The 15,834-nt window shown below is 45.2% G+C and overlaps 1 protein-coding gene across 3 annotated transcripts in view; it reads left to right on the top strand.

Moving 5' to 3' along the window:
* Positions 1-15,652, top strand: part of scap (SREBF chaperone) — a 35,936-nt gene extending 20,284 nt beyond the window's left edge. For all 3 annotated transcript variants that reach the window (XM_069194981.1, XM_069194982.1, XM_069194980.1), the window contains exons 12-23: positions 998-1,237; positions 1,458-1,810; positions 2,703-2,855; positions 4,632-4,833; positions 5,607-5,722; positions 5,870-6,371; positions 6,535-6,620; positions 7,180-7,262; positions 8,721-8,887; positions 9,670-9,750; positions 9,864-10,070; positions 10,275-15,652. In XM_069194981.1, coding sequence (XP_069051082.1) covers positions 998-1,237; positions 1,458-1,810; positions 2,703-2,855; positions 4,632-4,833; positions 5,607-5,722; positions 5,870-6,371; positions 6,535-6,620; positions 7,180-7,262; positions 8,721-8,887; positions 9,670-9,750; positions 9,864-10,070; positions 10,275-10,520 — 2,436 coding nt within the window. In that variant the 3' untranslated portion in view covers positions 10,521-15,652. The remainder of the gene's footprint in view (positions 1-997; positions 1,238-1,457; positions 1,811-2,702; positions 2,856-4,631; positions 4,834-5,606; positions 5,723-5,869; positions 6,372-6,534; positions 6,621-7,179; positions 7,263-8,720; positions 8,888-9,669; positions 9,751-9,863; positions 10,071-10,274) is intronic.
* The last annotated feature ends 182 nt before the right edge of the window (positions 15,653-15,834 follow it).

Raw genomic sequence — 15,834 nt, 5'->3', positions numbered from 1 at the left:
GTAGGCTATTTTTTGCCAGCTGTTTGTTGTGCTGTAGCCATGGTAATCTGAAAAGGATTTTGCAGATGGATCAGACAGGGGAGACAGTTTTGGGCCGGTGTGGTGATCCTGTGCATTCTAGGCCGAGGTCCATCCTTTACTGTTTTCCTGGTTTCTCTGGCCTAGTCTGCTAAATGCTGAAAAGGAAAATCTCATTCTTCTGGCACCTTCTTTGCCGAACGCAACCCAATGATCATTGGAGGAGCATGGTCATATCTTACATTAATCAACTCCTGTCTTTAGAATAGCTGTTTATAATGAATCTTAACCAGCTGATTTTGGTAATTGTTGATCAAAACCTGAGCATGAGACATTTTTAAGAAATCACATCTGTTAAAATATGTTTTTATATCCCATGGAGCAATGCTATTCAAACCATCACCAAACAGTTCCACCACCAGAGAGAACAACCCCAGTTGTTGAGTCAGCTACAAAACCCCAAATGTCAGGCGGGAAAGAGGCACCTGCTACAGTATAAATAATATTGTGAGCTCTTGAGCTAAAATCGATAGTTGTGTTTTCCTTTGTACATCAGTATAATTGTTAAGTTTTAGATCTGACTTAAAATGTCTGTCAAGCAAATCTTTTGGCCCACTAGAGATTACCTGAAGCGTTTCGAAATGATGCTTTAAATAATTGCTGTGAACCTAGTCTAGTAAAATTGGAGGAGCGTTAAATAATGCATTAACAATGTTGTGACATTCTGCAGTATGCTAGTTGTCAGCTTCCAGACCTCTGTGCAGAATACAGTTGATGTGACTTGCCTTCCTGTAACAGCCCTTCACAAGCTGTGAAGTATTCTGTCCCCTAGATGGCTGTAGTAAATTTATTGGTGAATGACTTCTGATCATGATCTTAAAATGTTTTGCAGGGTACATTTACCTTCCGTCTTCTGTGAAATCACTGAATTTCTGATCCACCCCTGTCTCCTCTGTGCGTCCTTTCCCTCTCCCCTCAGCTCGCTGATCTGAACCGGCGCTTGCCGGCTGAGGCAGGCCTCCCCCCCAACAAGCCGGGCCATTTGCGGACCCGCGACGCCCCTGCCCCGCCGCGTAGCGAGCGCCAGCCCCCGCTGCGGCCCTCCACGCCCCACACCATCACCTTGCAGACGCCAGCCTTCCGCAATCTGCGCCTGCCCAAGCGCCTGCGTGTGATCTACTTCCTGGCCCGCACCCGGCTTGCCCAGCGCATCATCATGGTGAGTCCATAAGGAGATGGGTTCGAGGGAAAACAGGCTGGTCTTCAAAAGCATGGTGTGACTCGTCCTCTGGAACACGCTCTGCAGTATTGGCATGATCCTAGCGTTCAGAAATTGTAGCACCCTTCATCATTTTCTAGGATTTGTACTGATTCCTGGTTTCTGTGCGCCGTACATTGATAACTGATCTCAAGTGCCGTGTGACTCTCTTCCCTGGCAGGCTGGCACTGTGATATGGATTGGCATCCTGGTGTACACCGATCCCGCGGGCCTGAGGACCTACCTGGCCGCACAGGTCTCGGAGCAGAGTCCGCTGGGCGAGGCCGGTCTGCCCCACCTTGCGGTGCCGCCCGTCTTTCCTGGGGGCGACCCCACTAGCACGCTGAGTGTCCTGCCGCCCCCTGAACCCACCCCGCTTCCCGAGAACCACTCTCGGGGACACGGTCCGCCCAGTCAGCCCTCATCCGACCCGCAGATCACCTGGGGCCCTGAAGATGAGGAGACCTGGAGACGCCTATCCTTCCGACACTGGCCCTCGCTCTTCAGCTACTACAACATCACTCTGGCGAAGAGGTGGGGGGCGCGTGTGCTCCGTGTGCTGTCGCTGTCGCACATCTCCGTGTTCTGTGGTACATGAGAGGTCTTTGTGATGATGAATGAATGATCAGTGCTTGGTTTTCAGAAGCAGCCATCCTTAGATTCTGCCTATGGAAACTACTACTATTCCCCAGACTTTCACACCAGTTATATCTATCAATGGAAATACTATTTTACACACACCTGAAGTTACATTTGAATTGCCAATTAGGAATTTAAATTATAATCACAACCTTGAACCATACATGTAACAAATCTAGGATCAAATCTTAAAAATGCAAAACTGTTTTGAAACTGCTTGTGGATTCTCATTAGTCTTCTCAGCTACTAAATGCATATTCCATAGCTGAATAATCGAAAACCACAGTAAACAGGTTCCTCAAATTATTTAACAGCTTCATTGTTTTTCACACTCAAAAGCATGCATTATTTTAGTATTGCTGATTCCAGAATCTCTTCTTCAATGTATACAGTTTCAGTTGGGACAAAGTCTGATTTTTCAGACGTTCACCATTACTCTTTCAGTGGAATATTTGATGTCTTGAAATCTTGAGCTTATTCATATGCATTTGTAGATTCCTGCCTAACTGTGCTATAAACTACAAATTAAGTACTATGCGCTTAATTTATGCTGTGTAAAGGAACAAGGAACGGGATGCTTCTTTTAAATGTCATGGAGTAAAAAGTTCTGTCTTTTCTAAACACAAGTGCAAGAGTAAAAGTGTCCCTAAAATAATGCATTTAATTATGGATCTCAGGGAAAAAAGCACATGAGTAGCTTTTTCTAATTTACCTAATCCCTATAATTAATAAGTATTTCTATTTCCTTGCTTTGCACCCCCTGGTAATCCTCCTCTATGCGTTCTAGGTACATCAGCATTCTGCCAGTGATCCCAGTATCCCTCTACCTGAGTGCCCACGACGCCCTGGAGGCACGACACCCACAGGATACACGACACCCCCAGCCCCCGCCGGCCAGCCCTGCGCCCCCCTCCACACAGGCTGATCTCACTCTGTACAAGTCAGTGCCTGCCTCCCGCCTCCCCTATTCTCCCAGCTCCCTGTTGACCTTCCAGGTTACTAACAGTAGCTGTAAAGTACATACAAGCGCATTTCCAATGAGTGGGCATCCTTATGGAAAACAGAGATAAAACTGATATTTTATCTGTTATCTTATTTCTACTGGGGGAAAACTCGAGAAACTCATTCTTTTAGTTAATTTCATTTGTAAGAGAGAGCTTCAATAAATAAGGTAACAAAACCACTCAAAACTAAAAAATGTTTCCCCAATATTTGAATTTGTGGAGCATGGTAGCGCTATCGTCTGGTTCATCATGTGTCCACTCTTTGTGGGCAGTTTAAATGAGTTCGTTACAGTTCAGAAGATTTTGTAAATATGGTTGAACGCTCAGGGCACTTTCTCACTCACTAGATCAGCTGTGGAAGGCCATTCATTAAAAATGGACTGCTATGCCAGGTGCTCACCTTGATAATAATAAATATCCTTACACTCATATTGCTGGGCACTCCACTCAAAGTGATTTACAGTTAATGGGGACACCCATCTACCACTACCAATGTGTAGCCCCACCTGCACATTAACATCGGGCCACATGCTTTCTGCTGCACCCATGATTTTGGACCCCATTACAGGTCAGAGGTGCTGGACTGCTCACCTCAGCCCTGATCTTGTACTCAGTGATTTCCATCTCTTCCATCCCAGTCCAGCACTTTGGAAGCATCTGTAAAGTGAAGCTGGCGATAAAGTCTCAGATCCAAGTTAATAAGCCAGACTTAATGCATCGGTGTCATGGTATTACACATGCAAGTGAAAAAGTGGTGTACTTTACCCTGATTATTGGTTACACATGTAGCTGTACAAATATGATCATGAAAGCTATTGATACCTTATTTATTGAACCTCCATTATGTATAATATTTCTTTTCTTGTCCATTTGACAGTAATCAGGCCTCATTGTGTCATTCCTCATTTACCATAGTTTACATTTTTGCTGCATTTAATTGAATATGGATTTTGCTTTTTAGAATTTTCTTAAATTCTTTTTCTTCACCCATTGTGATCAGTTGATAATCGACACATCACAGGTGCTCTCATTAAGAAAGCATGCAGTCCGGTCCCCAGCTGAAATGAAGCTAGCTGAAACTAGTTGGGAGGTTGTTTTCTGTTTTTATACAAATTGGATCAGTCACAGGCTCCCAAGTAGATCTGTAAGACCCGTAGTATAACCTGACCTGTGGGACTCGATCAGTGATGTCACTGTCTTTCCTGGAATAGTTGAGAGAGTTCAAGGCCTGGACTGAATAGTTACCAGCCATTATCTCAGACTCAGAGGTTAAACTCATTCTTTCACCAAATATTTACAGCCTCAGGGGCTCTGCCCCCTTCGTATGGCATTGGACACTCTACGGCTCGTAAGATAAGCATCATTGAGAGGGGACGACCACAGAGAGCTGTCAGCTTGCTTGTTTTTAGATATATTTCTAGTTCTCCAAGACATAGTACCTGCCATCAAAGGGGAAGCAGACATCTGTGCCAGGATCCTTTTACATGTTTGTTTGGCTTTTTTTGTTCTTGTTTCGCATAGGAGTTCTAGGTCTGTTGCTCCCATGTGTGAGTCTTGATTGTATCACTGCTGTTTGTAGTGTGAAGGAGATCACATCTGTAGTGCAGAGAGATCACAAGAGGGAACTGTTTCCACATATTTGAAAATCCTCCCTTTCTCTGTCTCACTCCATCCCCTCCACCTGCCTCTCTTTCTGTCCCCCAATCTCTCAGAGTGGCTGCTCTGGGGCTTGCAGCAGGCGTCTTGCTGGTGATCATCTTGTTCTGTCTCTACCGAGTTCTCTGCCCCCGGAATTACGGCCAAAACGGCGTGTCGCATGGACGTCGTCGCCGTGGAGACCTGCCCTGTGACGACTATGGGTATTCTCCCCCCGTCAGCGAGATCTCACCGTTACTGCTGCGTGGGCACAATATGGTACGGCACTGCCAACTGCCTTCAGAGTCATACTTCTTGTCAGAACAGGCTAGCCAGGGAAACCTTTGGATGGCATTAGGTTTACCTTTCACCTTAAACAGGTGTTGCATTTAAGTAGAACAGAACTTCTAAATGGGTAAAATTGCAGTATGAATATGGGTTAAATTGTTTTTCAACTCATGCATTTGTTCAGTCCCCATGATCAATGATTTGAGGACGTCGGCGTAAATTAGATAACTTCTCTGCACACACTGGAGTCACCTTTTTCAAAACTGTTGTGGGTGCTTGTTTTAATTAATACCCATATTAGCAAAGCGTTTCTCTGCCCTCTCCTCTCCCCCGGTTGTCCCTTCATTTCTTATGCTGTTAAGAAGACTGTTTGCCTTGGTAATACACTTCTGCTGATGTCAGTTTGATAAAAAAAATATTTCCTTTATCTTTATTATCCCCTATGCGTTGGGGGAAAAATATTCCCTTTCCTGTTAGCAAAGAATTCAGGCTTAACTTTGCAGAAAAGTAATCCAAGTCATTCAAATTGATTACAGGAAAAAGCAGGAGGCTTCCTTCAAAAAGAGTTTTGAATCCCACATTTAACAGGCTCCTTTCACTGAAGTGAGGGATATGAGTTTCACATATTAAAATAGTGAAATTCAGGAAGAAAAATAATTCTAATAACCTTTTGAAGAGGGTCACATGCCAGCGTTTTTTTGTTGCCAGCATTGCTATGCGGCTCACGTTAATAGCACTGTGTCACCCGCTGTGTGTGCAAACAGGATATTGAGTGTCTGGCCAGTGATGGGATGCTCCTGGCCAGTTGCTGCCTGGCAGGACAGATCCGTGTGTGGGATGCCCAGACAGGAGACTGCCTGACTGTTATCCCCAATCATGGGTAAGATATACTGTTGTGCTGTTTCAGCGCTATCCTGAATCACATCTATAATCACTCTCTTATTTTCCCTTATTAGCTTTATCCAGGACATAAAGCCTCCTGCTTGTGCTCACTGTGGCTCAGTGTTTCTGTTCTCTTTCTGCGCAGGCTGCGTCGGAGCAGCAGTGGGGCCTGGGAGCAGCGAGATGGCTGGGATGGAGGGTCTGTGTTTGAGCCGGAGGTCTCGGATGGGTACGAGGGGCAGGAGGCAGGAGGGGGGGTTCCAGCACCCGGGGGGACAGGATACCCTGTTAGGAGGAGAGTGACCCCCTCGCGCCTTGTGCTATTCGGAGACCAGCCTGACCTCACCCCCTTTATCGACACCAATTTCGCAGAGCAGCCACCCCCCTTGTGTCCCACCCCGTCGGGGGGCTTTGATTTTGGAGAGCTGGTTCAGCGTGCCTACAAAGAGCACGAGGCCTCAGCTGGCCTCCCAGGGTACCCCCCCTCGCCCCCGACCCCCCTCCAGCGACGCCGCAGCCTGGGAGACCAGCCCCTGCCTCCTCCCGAGCTGCCGTCCCCTGTACCCCTGGACTGGGACAGCGCAGTGTGGGCTCTGGAGCTCCGGGGAAACCTCATTGCTGCCGGGCGGAGCAGCGGCAAACTAGAGGTGAGAATGTTCTAGAGCCTGTAAGCCTAAGACTGTGAAAGAGAATTAGAGAGAGGCTTAGAGGGAGACAGAAACAGCAAGGAGAGGAAAAGAGGGAGAGTAGAGCACCACCCTGGCGGACTTTGGATGCAGTCAGGGTGTAACATTGCGTTTTTAACTTCAGCTGTGGGATGCAGTGGAAGGCTGCCTTCGCTGTTGTAATGAAGACGGGACATCTGGGATCACAGCATTGGCCTTCCTCAACAACCGGTGAGATGACCACTGATGGCATTGTCCCTTGGTTTACGTATGGGGCTCACCTCTTTCCAGAACGGAGAAAATGTTATAATGGAAGCGGTATATTGATAGTCTGGTCTCTCTCACTGCTGTCTTAATACACGCACGTTTTTGTTTTCACTGAGAGACATTTGTCGGGGGGAGGAATGTCCTCCCATTTTTTCCACTAGGGCTTAATGCCCAGTTCAAATGGCAAAGTCTGCACCAGAGCCCCAGCAAGTCGTTGGCTCAGAACTTATCCTGGTCACTGTGCATGCGACTCCCTCGCAGGATGGGATGTTTGGATACCCTCCCCAGCCATGCTGGTTCCCATTTATATTGCTGGGTAGACTGGAGCAGCAGGGGTAACGTACCGCACTCAAGGTACAACAGCAGTGTCTGCAGTGGGGACTTGAACCCACTGAGTCATGAGTCCAATAGATTATCCACTATGCCACCCTGATCCCTACCTCATTGAAAAACTGGAGGTATACCTTTGTAGTCTTTTCTGGTCATTGTTGGTTTGGTTACAGTGTGACTGTGTGTGTTGCAGGATTGTGGCAGCTCGGCTCAATGGGTCTCTGGACTTCTTCACAGTGGACATCAACAAGCCCCCTTGCCTGTTGCAGTACCGGGGTGAGTCTCTCCACCAGCACACTTTGCCAGGTTCCTGCTGGTGAGAATGTGTCCATACAATACCCTGTCATTGTTAAAACTTCAGCCTTGACACAGACGTGGTGCTGTTGTGGAAAAAAATCGCCAATCCTAAAATTGAGCACATGCAAAACACACCTGTAATGGGTAAAATGGCCATATTCCTCATATAGGACCGATGCAGAAGGGTGATGTCTATGCAGCAGGGGATCAACACACATTCAGGGGTACTTTCTCTTGGTATTTTCAGGTGTCATTTTTACACTTGCTACAGAAACATAAGTTCTATTTTTTAAGCTAAATATAAAATCTAAAAGTTCAAAGGGGATAACACGAGCAGATTTATTTTTATTTTCCTTGTTATTCATAGTAGCTCCTAGATATGAACAGCTGAAACAAAGACCAGATGTGTTGATAGACCTGTCTATTTGGCCATTTTGTTTGGTTGGTGAGGAATGTGTTTCTTCAATCAGAATATGGTCATTTCTCATATGTGCATTTTCATCCAAAATAACAGTTTCAACTGTTGGTCAGGGTGTTCTCTAAGACCTTCAGTTGCATTAAAAGGTTGAAGGATAAAGTGGAGCAATAGACAGTTTGTGAAGCCAATTAGTGTCACAGAAAAACACATCAGTGCATTATTATGAGACAATGTTGTTGTTTTTTGCAATAATCATTCTAATGAGCTACCATTGTATATAACTAAAGCTGTATCTGCCACTGCTTGTCATGTCTGATTTAACATTTAACAAAAACATGTTTTAACTGTCTCAAAAAACTATTTTCACTAGTCTACTTTCATTTAAGTGTGGATTGTTATTGAGATTTTGTGACATTGTGAAGCACATAATAGATTGCACTGACTGGGATACGTTTCTGTCTGTTCATTCATCCATCCATCTTCTATCCAATTTATCCAGTTTGGGGCTGTGGGAAAGCAGGAGCCTATCTGGCAAGCTGCATAGATGTTTTTTTCAGGTTTTTCATTCAAAAACTGATAGTTGACACCTGGTGGCTTCATCAAAATGTTCTTTCAGCTTAAGTCATAATGAATTTTGTAGTTTTCTGCCCTCAGAAACAAGACACTTAACTTGAACAACTTCAGGTCCCTAGAACCTGGTTGTGAAGTCAAGAGAGCAATGCATTTATAAAGAGAGCGCTGTTGGTGGTGATTTGTTACCAGCAAAATAGCCCAATGATTTTGCAGAATAATGCAATGTTGTGTAATTAAAATGCAACAATTATTGTGAAATGCCACAATGTTGTCTCCATATTTGCAATAATTACAGCACAATAATGCAATATTATCTGGTTAAAATGCAATAATATTTTGTGCTACATGGAGTTTTAAGGCTTCCACAGTTTTTCTTATTTGAAGTTTTTGGAAAGATGAGGTGCTTAAGAGGCACCCCAGTGATTAGGATTCTGCTCCGTGCTTAGGCACCCCCAATCGAGGCAGCATGCCACCGTCGCCCTGTTACAGCAGTGATGATGTCATCAGCTGTCAGCTGACGCGCTCCGTGCAGTGTGCTCATCAGAAGCCCATCACTGTCCTGAGAGCTGCGGCAGGGCGGGTCGTCACCGGCAGCCAGGACCACACTGTCAGGGTAAGGATGATAATAATAATAATTGCTTACACTTATATAGCGCTTTTCTGGACACTCCACTCAAAGCGCTTTACAGGTAATGGGGTCTCCCCTCCACCACCACCAATGTGCAGCATCCACCTGGATGATGCGACGGCAGCCATAGTGCGCCAGAACGCTCACCACACATCAGCTATCAGTGGGGAGGAGAGCAGAGTAATGAAGCCAATTCATAGAGGGGGATTATTATTAGGCGCCATGATTGGTAAGGGCCAATTGGAAATTTGGCCAGGACGCCGGGGTTACACCCCTACTCTTTTCGAGAAGCGCCCTGGGATTTTTAATGACCACAGAGAGTCAGGACCTCGGTTTTACGTCTCATCCGAAGGACGGCGCCTGTTTACAGTATAGTGTCCCCGTCACTATACTGGGGCATTAGGACCCACATGGACCGCAGGGTGAGCGCCCCCTGCTGGCCCCACTAACACATCTTCCTGCGCACACAGTTCATGCAGCCCCCACCCCCACCCCACTCTCTCCAAAAGCTAAGAAAGGTCTTTGCTTACAGTGTTTCCGATTGATCTCACAGACCCATCAGCTGTTTCTTGAAGTACACCAATGAGTCAATATCCCTAACATTTTTGCGCATAGTTATTCAGTATTAATTAACTACTTTTAATTTTCACCCTTAATCTTCATTTCATTATTTCATTGTTGTGAGTAGACTTTATCAATAGCGGTGAAGATCTTGGATCTGCTTGCAGCGTCTGCTGTATTCTCTGAAATCTGCCCTCTCTTGGCAGGTGTACCGCCTGGAGGACTCCTGCTGCCTGTTCACTCTGCAGGGACATTCTGGGGGCATCACTTCCATCTACATCGACCAGGTCAGCTCTCTGCCGCGCACAGTGAGGGAGTGCCGCCACCTTTCCAGCTCCCATCAGTTCTCTCTGAGCTGTTCTCTCCTAATTCTCTTGACATTCTCCGCCCTGCGTTTCAGACCATGGTGCTGGCCAGCGGGGGGCAGGATGGGGCAATCTGTCTATGGGATGTCCTGACGGGCAGCCGTGTCAGCCACGTTTACGGGCACCGCGGGGATGTCACTTCTCTGGTCTGCACCACTTCCTGTGTCATCAGCAGTGGGCTGGATGACCTGATCTGCATCTGGGACCGAAGCACTGGCATCAAGCTGTATTCCATCCAGCAGGTCAGTCTACCCTGCAGAATGCTTTGAGACTTGTGAAACTCTGCTACAGGATATCCAGCAAGCCTGTCGTGAATAATCACTGTATTGAAAAGGTTCGTTACGCAGACTGTACTAGCAAGCACTGTGTCGTGATATTAACACACTGACATGGTTCTGTCCACACTGAACTCGCTGCGTCTTTCTTCCCATTCTCTCCCACTGCAGGAGGTGGGATGCGGGGCCAGTCTGGGGGTGATCTCGGAGAGCCTGCTGGTCACAGGGGGACAAGGGTGCGTGTCGTTCTGGGACCTGAATTTCGGGGATCTACTACAGACGGTGTACCTGGGCCAGAGCAGCGAGGGGCAGGGCGTGCGACAGCTGCTGGTCTTGGACAATGCCGCCATCGTGTGTGACTTTGGCAGTGAGCTCAGCCTGGTGTACGTCCCCTCTGTGCTAGAGAAGCTGGACTGAACCTGGGAAAGGACCCCAGACCCGCCAGGCCCCACTCACTAGCCTGCCCTGCTTAGCAGTACTGGGATGTCAACATATTTTTCAGCAGATACAGACAAGACCAAAATCTTTCTACATTTTATGGGTATACCGGTAGGAATGCAGAATGCAGGCTAGAACAAACCTCTCGGCGGGGCCAGGCTATGGGGACCAGGTCGTGGGAACTCCCAAAGTGAAATAAGCTGAATTGGGGAGGATCTGCGAGGAGGATTGTAGAGGAATTGTCAGTGAACACAGAGAAGGAAGCACCAAGCATCTGTATTTACTCAAAAGCAGGAATTAAGGTCAGTTTTGTGACAGGACGGTGTCTCCTCTCCCACAGTTGTGTTCCTGAACGTCATTTATAGAGAGTGTCGTCCATTTGGCACACTGCTGTCCACAGTCTCCCTCCCCACAGCCCTGTATGTGGCGACAACATCGGCATCTTCATCTTTCTTCTTTTACTCTCCCCCTCTTTCTTCCCTCATCCTCGGTTTTTGTCTCACTGTTAGGAATCGCTTACACGACTGTCAAGGTTCCATTAAATGCTGCACATGTAATCTCATTTCCCAGTTGTCAGTCGTAGTGGTAGGATCACACTTCCTGACTCCTTCAAGGATGAATGCACAGGAGTGTCTCTCTCTCTCTCACATCTCGGTCAGGACCAGGCCTTGTGGAGTGATCACCTAGAACGTGCCAGCCTCCTTCAAGGTGCTAGTATTTCCATTTGCTCTCAAAACAGCTGGTGGCTATGACCTGTGCACTGGTTAAAGATTTTTCAGGTACAGCTTTGTTGAAGAGCAGTCTTTCTTACCATTAGATAAATGGGCTGTTCTGCTGAAGCTATTCACAGGGTATATGAGAGTGAGCTGTGTCTGTGTGGCTTGTCTGATTATGAATGTGTGTGTGTCTGAGGAGCTTTTAGGATCCCAGCTACTGTCGGTATCTGGATCTGTCCCTCTATTTCTGGTTCTTACTTTATGTGATGTTTTTATGCTTGTGGTCCCTGGTCCCAGGGTGTCCTGAGTGAAGGAAATGGAAGAAGTGAAGTAGTAAATATCAAACATTTTACTAAGTACAATATTGACACTAAAAGACTTGTTAGCCGCACTGTCAAATCATATTTTTAATATGCTAAAATCTTTTATTTATTAGCAATGAATTCTGAATACTAGCTAATTTACAATATTTTTTTATTGAATTTCCATAAGATAATTAGAAAGTGTGCCTTGTGGGTGTGTACAAAGTGGACTAACGTTAAGTCTTTCCCCTGGTGGGATGGATGTGTTATTTGCAGGATGTAATTTGAAAAAGCCGATAGCTGTTATATCACAACTCAACCAATATTGCACACCGAGAGCTCTCTTTATACACACTGTAGCACAAAAGCCATTTTAACAGTTATTTACGTTGTTTTTTCGTGTTCATGTTTTAGTTTAATTGTTGCAGGACACTTTTCACTCCTTATTTCACTTGAGCTACTTTTGTTCTGTGTAGCTGCCTGGGCAGCAAACTGTGTACCACTTGAGTAACAAGAGCAGAGCAGTTGTCACCACAGGATATGGATCTCGTGTCTTTTGTGGATGTGGCGCCTCTGCTAATTGGCTGATAGACTGACCACATCGGTCAGACTGCTTGGGCACAGAGATGAAGGCGAGCACATCTGAGCAGAAGGAAGCACTGACAGGCTGGAATGTGTGAGAGAACGGTGGCATTGGCTTAGTTCATTTTCGGCGGCATGCATGTGCTGGCAAAGTTCTTCGAGTGTCGTACACTGGGAAGAAGCTGCTGTTAAAAAATCATTTTAAAGAAATGATAAGAACGGACAGCAGCTGTCACTGAGCAAGGACTAGGAGATGTCAGCTTCCAGTTGAGAGCAAAGAGATGCCTAAAATGTGTACAGTCAACTGTAAAAACACACAGATCAGATCTTAGGGTATCTCATGAAGAGTTTTCTTAAGCTGTTACCGACATGCTTATTGTGAGGGTGAAAAATCTCTGCTGGATGCTCTTTATTTATAAGAATGGGGGCGGTATTGCGACAGTTTTCTGCTGTGATTTGCTTTTTTTCTGTTGTCCAGCTCTAGATCTGAAGGTTCTTGCTTGAGGAGAATGCAGTGTAATATTACCCATGTTCAGCAATCCAGGGAAACCAGTACACTTTCACTCTCTGGGTCTCTCTCATTTACTAGAAAAGCCCTCACTCATTTCCTTTTTCCTGTCACCCCTCATGGAATTTTCCCCCTCCCCTGAATCACTTACCTCCCCTCTCTATCTCCAGTTCCCCTCATTCTCTCACTCCATGATTTTCCGACTTCCCTCACACCTCTTGAATCTCGACACTGGGCTGCTGAACTGCAGCAGAGTAACGTCTGCTGTTCCACAGAAAGACGATTGGAGGAAAACCTCACACACAAGACGGACATCTGATCATTCAACGGTTTTAATTTATTTGCTTTTAGATGTAAATATTAAGTGAGTTTTAGAAGTGCTATAGAAATGCTGCTTAAACTTTGAAATGAAATTATGATTATTTTTGTTTATCTTTGTATTTTTCCAGCCTACATTGTTTGTGGGTCACGTGGTGATTTGGGGGACATAGTGATGTTGGTTGCTGGCGTGGTCATCTGTAAGTGTGCTGTAAAAGATGCCATACCACCTGTTGTATGACCCACCCTAATCATAAAGTCATAACTATTCTTCAACTGGGACACTGATCTAGCTGGTAGTCCCAGTTGCGTGGTGGGACAGACTTGCAACTGAGAGGTCCCATTTTGGCAAGAAGCTTCTGACTAAAAGCTTAAAATTGGTTAAGGCAGAAGTTTTGGTTTCAAGACGGATCCAGGAATTCTGTTTATTCTGGTTTTATTTTCAATTGAGCTCTCATTTACACCATGGAATCCTGAATCTGCTTATATGTCTAATTAAACCATTTGTAATTGAATTGATCAAGTAAAGGAGAGATCAGTTGGAATGAAATCTGTGATAAGAGCTGAAAACCCCTTTGTTTAGGACTTGGATGGGAATATCATTAGTTACTTTTCTCCACTTACTGTATGAGAATGAAGCTACTGTGAATTTAAACCTTTATTGGTGGCGATTTGCAGGCACACACATTTCCTGCATTTGAAATCTCTAAAGTAGCACTGGGTAATGCATTCTGAGTCAGCAGCTCACATTATATAACTGACCAGGAAGAGCAGAAAGAGATGGCAGGATCAGAGCTGGTCTCTTTGGCACGTTTAGCTAAGGACACACAAGTCGGTCAGTGCAAGCTTTGTTTGGTCAAAGAGAGTTCGCCTTGTTTCAGGATTATGTCAGCAGCAAGTGATGGCTTTTGAGACATCAAGGCTACAATTTAGGCCTGTAACATCTCATCACCGGTTTCTTAGAATGCGAAGCCTGTGTGAAGGTTAAGGTAATATTTCTGTTATCTTGTGACCGCAGTGTTAGCACCTCATAGCCTGATCTTGTCAGGTCTTAGAAGCTACAGTGTTGTCCATGGTCAGTATTGGAATGGGAGACCACTAAGGAACACCATATTGCTACACTGAGTGGTATTGGTGGACCAGTAGGTGGCGCTCTGGTTCAGAATTTTCGAACCAATACCCCAATACTGTGACCAGGACACTGCTGTGGTAGGTGTCATCCTTCAGCTGAAACATTAAGGTCTGTTTAATTGAACAGATTGTTGGTAGTGGATTTAACACCGTTATCCTGGTCTCAGTTAATTTTGGGCCTGCTGTTGGTTTGTGTCACCTGGCTGCACTTTGTACTTCTGTGGTGGATGAAGTGGGTCCCCTTCACTTATATGAAGTGTTTTGGAATCCTTTAAACTTAACAGATGTTATCACTTCTAATTATTATATTTTTGCACTGATTTATCCCTTCCATTGCCCTATGTACATGCACAAATTTCAATTAGTATTGGAATGTTTCAGGTTTGTTGACTGTCATGATTAAATGGAAGTTTGCGACTCATTTCCAGACACCAGATTACTTTTGTGTTGGCTTTGTCAGTTTAACTGTGGGTCCACAACTGTGTTGTGTTGCATCCAGCCTGGGTCTACTTCCAGACCGTGTCCTTTTGGGTGGTTTGTCTCCGTCTAAATTGTAGGCTGGTTCAAAATTGCTTTCTCTGGATATTTCTTCTACCAGGCTGTTGAACCAGCATCTGCCTGATGATTCCAGCAAATCTGGACAGTTTTTGCTTTAAGATGCTGCTGCTAAAGATCTGATGTCATAGCTTGAAAAGGTCAAGATAACAAACTAGAAATGTATAATTTGTAGGGGCTAGCAAGAGAGAAAGCTGTACAGGTTATAAATTGATACGGATTGCTGGAACATGCCCTAGTACTGATGCAGTTACAGTACTGCATGACCCTTATCAATGATCAATGAGAAGAGGATACTTCAGTGAAGACTCTGGTCCAAATGTGTAATTGCACTGAACAGAAAATGTTTACTGAAGAAAGATTAAGTGGCTGTGTGTCAGGATGCCACTCTTGGTGTGCCACAGCGACAGTGGTCCCAGCTCTGAAGCCTAGCTGTACAACCGTGGACCCCTGAGCTGTCTTGTCTCCTGAGAGGCTCCATCACTGTTATGCGATATATCGGTTCTGATTGTATGAGCGTTTTTTTTGTAAGACAGACACTAAAACTTCATACTGTATAATTTAAAGATTGTTAAAGGTAGGGGAAGCCGATTAATGTTGGTGTCTCATTTGTGAAGTGGCAGTGGTCTTGCCTGATGGACCAGGTTGAAGCCTCTACATGATCCGTTGCAGCTCTCAATTTCTTCCGAGATTTGTAAATATTGCTCTGTACTTTGGAAAATGTAACTTATCTAGGGCTTTGCTTTTTTACTGCAATGTTGCGCTGTGGAATGTGAAATGAGAGGGGGGGGTGGGTGAGGGGGGGTGGCTCTCTCTGGGTGTAAATATTGAGTGGCTCTGAGGTCTGCTGTCCCATGCTGTCCTCCCCACAAACCCCCCATTACTGTACAGTGTAACCATAGTGTACGTAGAGGATAAAACTAATGTTCTGTACTATTTTTAACTTTAACACAGGCAAAACTTTATACTATTTACAAATAAATGGCTTTGATACTTTAAGTGGCATTTGTTGGTTTTTTTTGTTGGATATCTAGGCAAATTAATACAAGATCTGGTGGTTCTCATCACAAAAAACTATTCTGACTAAATATGGCTACAACACCTACTTACTGGCCACCTATAGATGCAGGACCTTGTCCTTCTTATAATACTGAATATGGATCACTAAAAAAGGAACTGAA

Source organism: Lepisosteus oculatus, chromosome 10, assembly GCF_040954835.1.
Source record: "Lepisosteus oculatus isolate fLepOcu1 chromosome 10, fLepOcu1.hap2, whole genome shotgun sequence".
Taxonomy (NCBI): Eukaryota; Metazoa; Chordata; class Actinopteri; order Semionotiformes; family Lepisosteidae; genus Lepisosteus; species Lepisosteus oculatus.
This window is presented reverse-complemented; position numbering and strand designations above follow the sequence as displayed.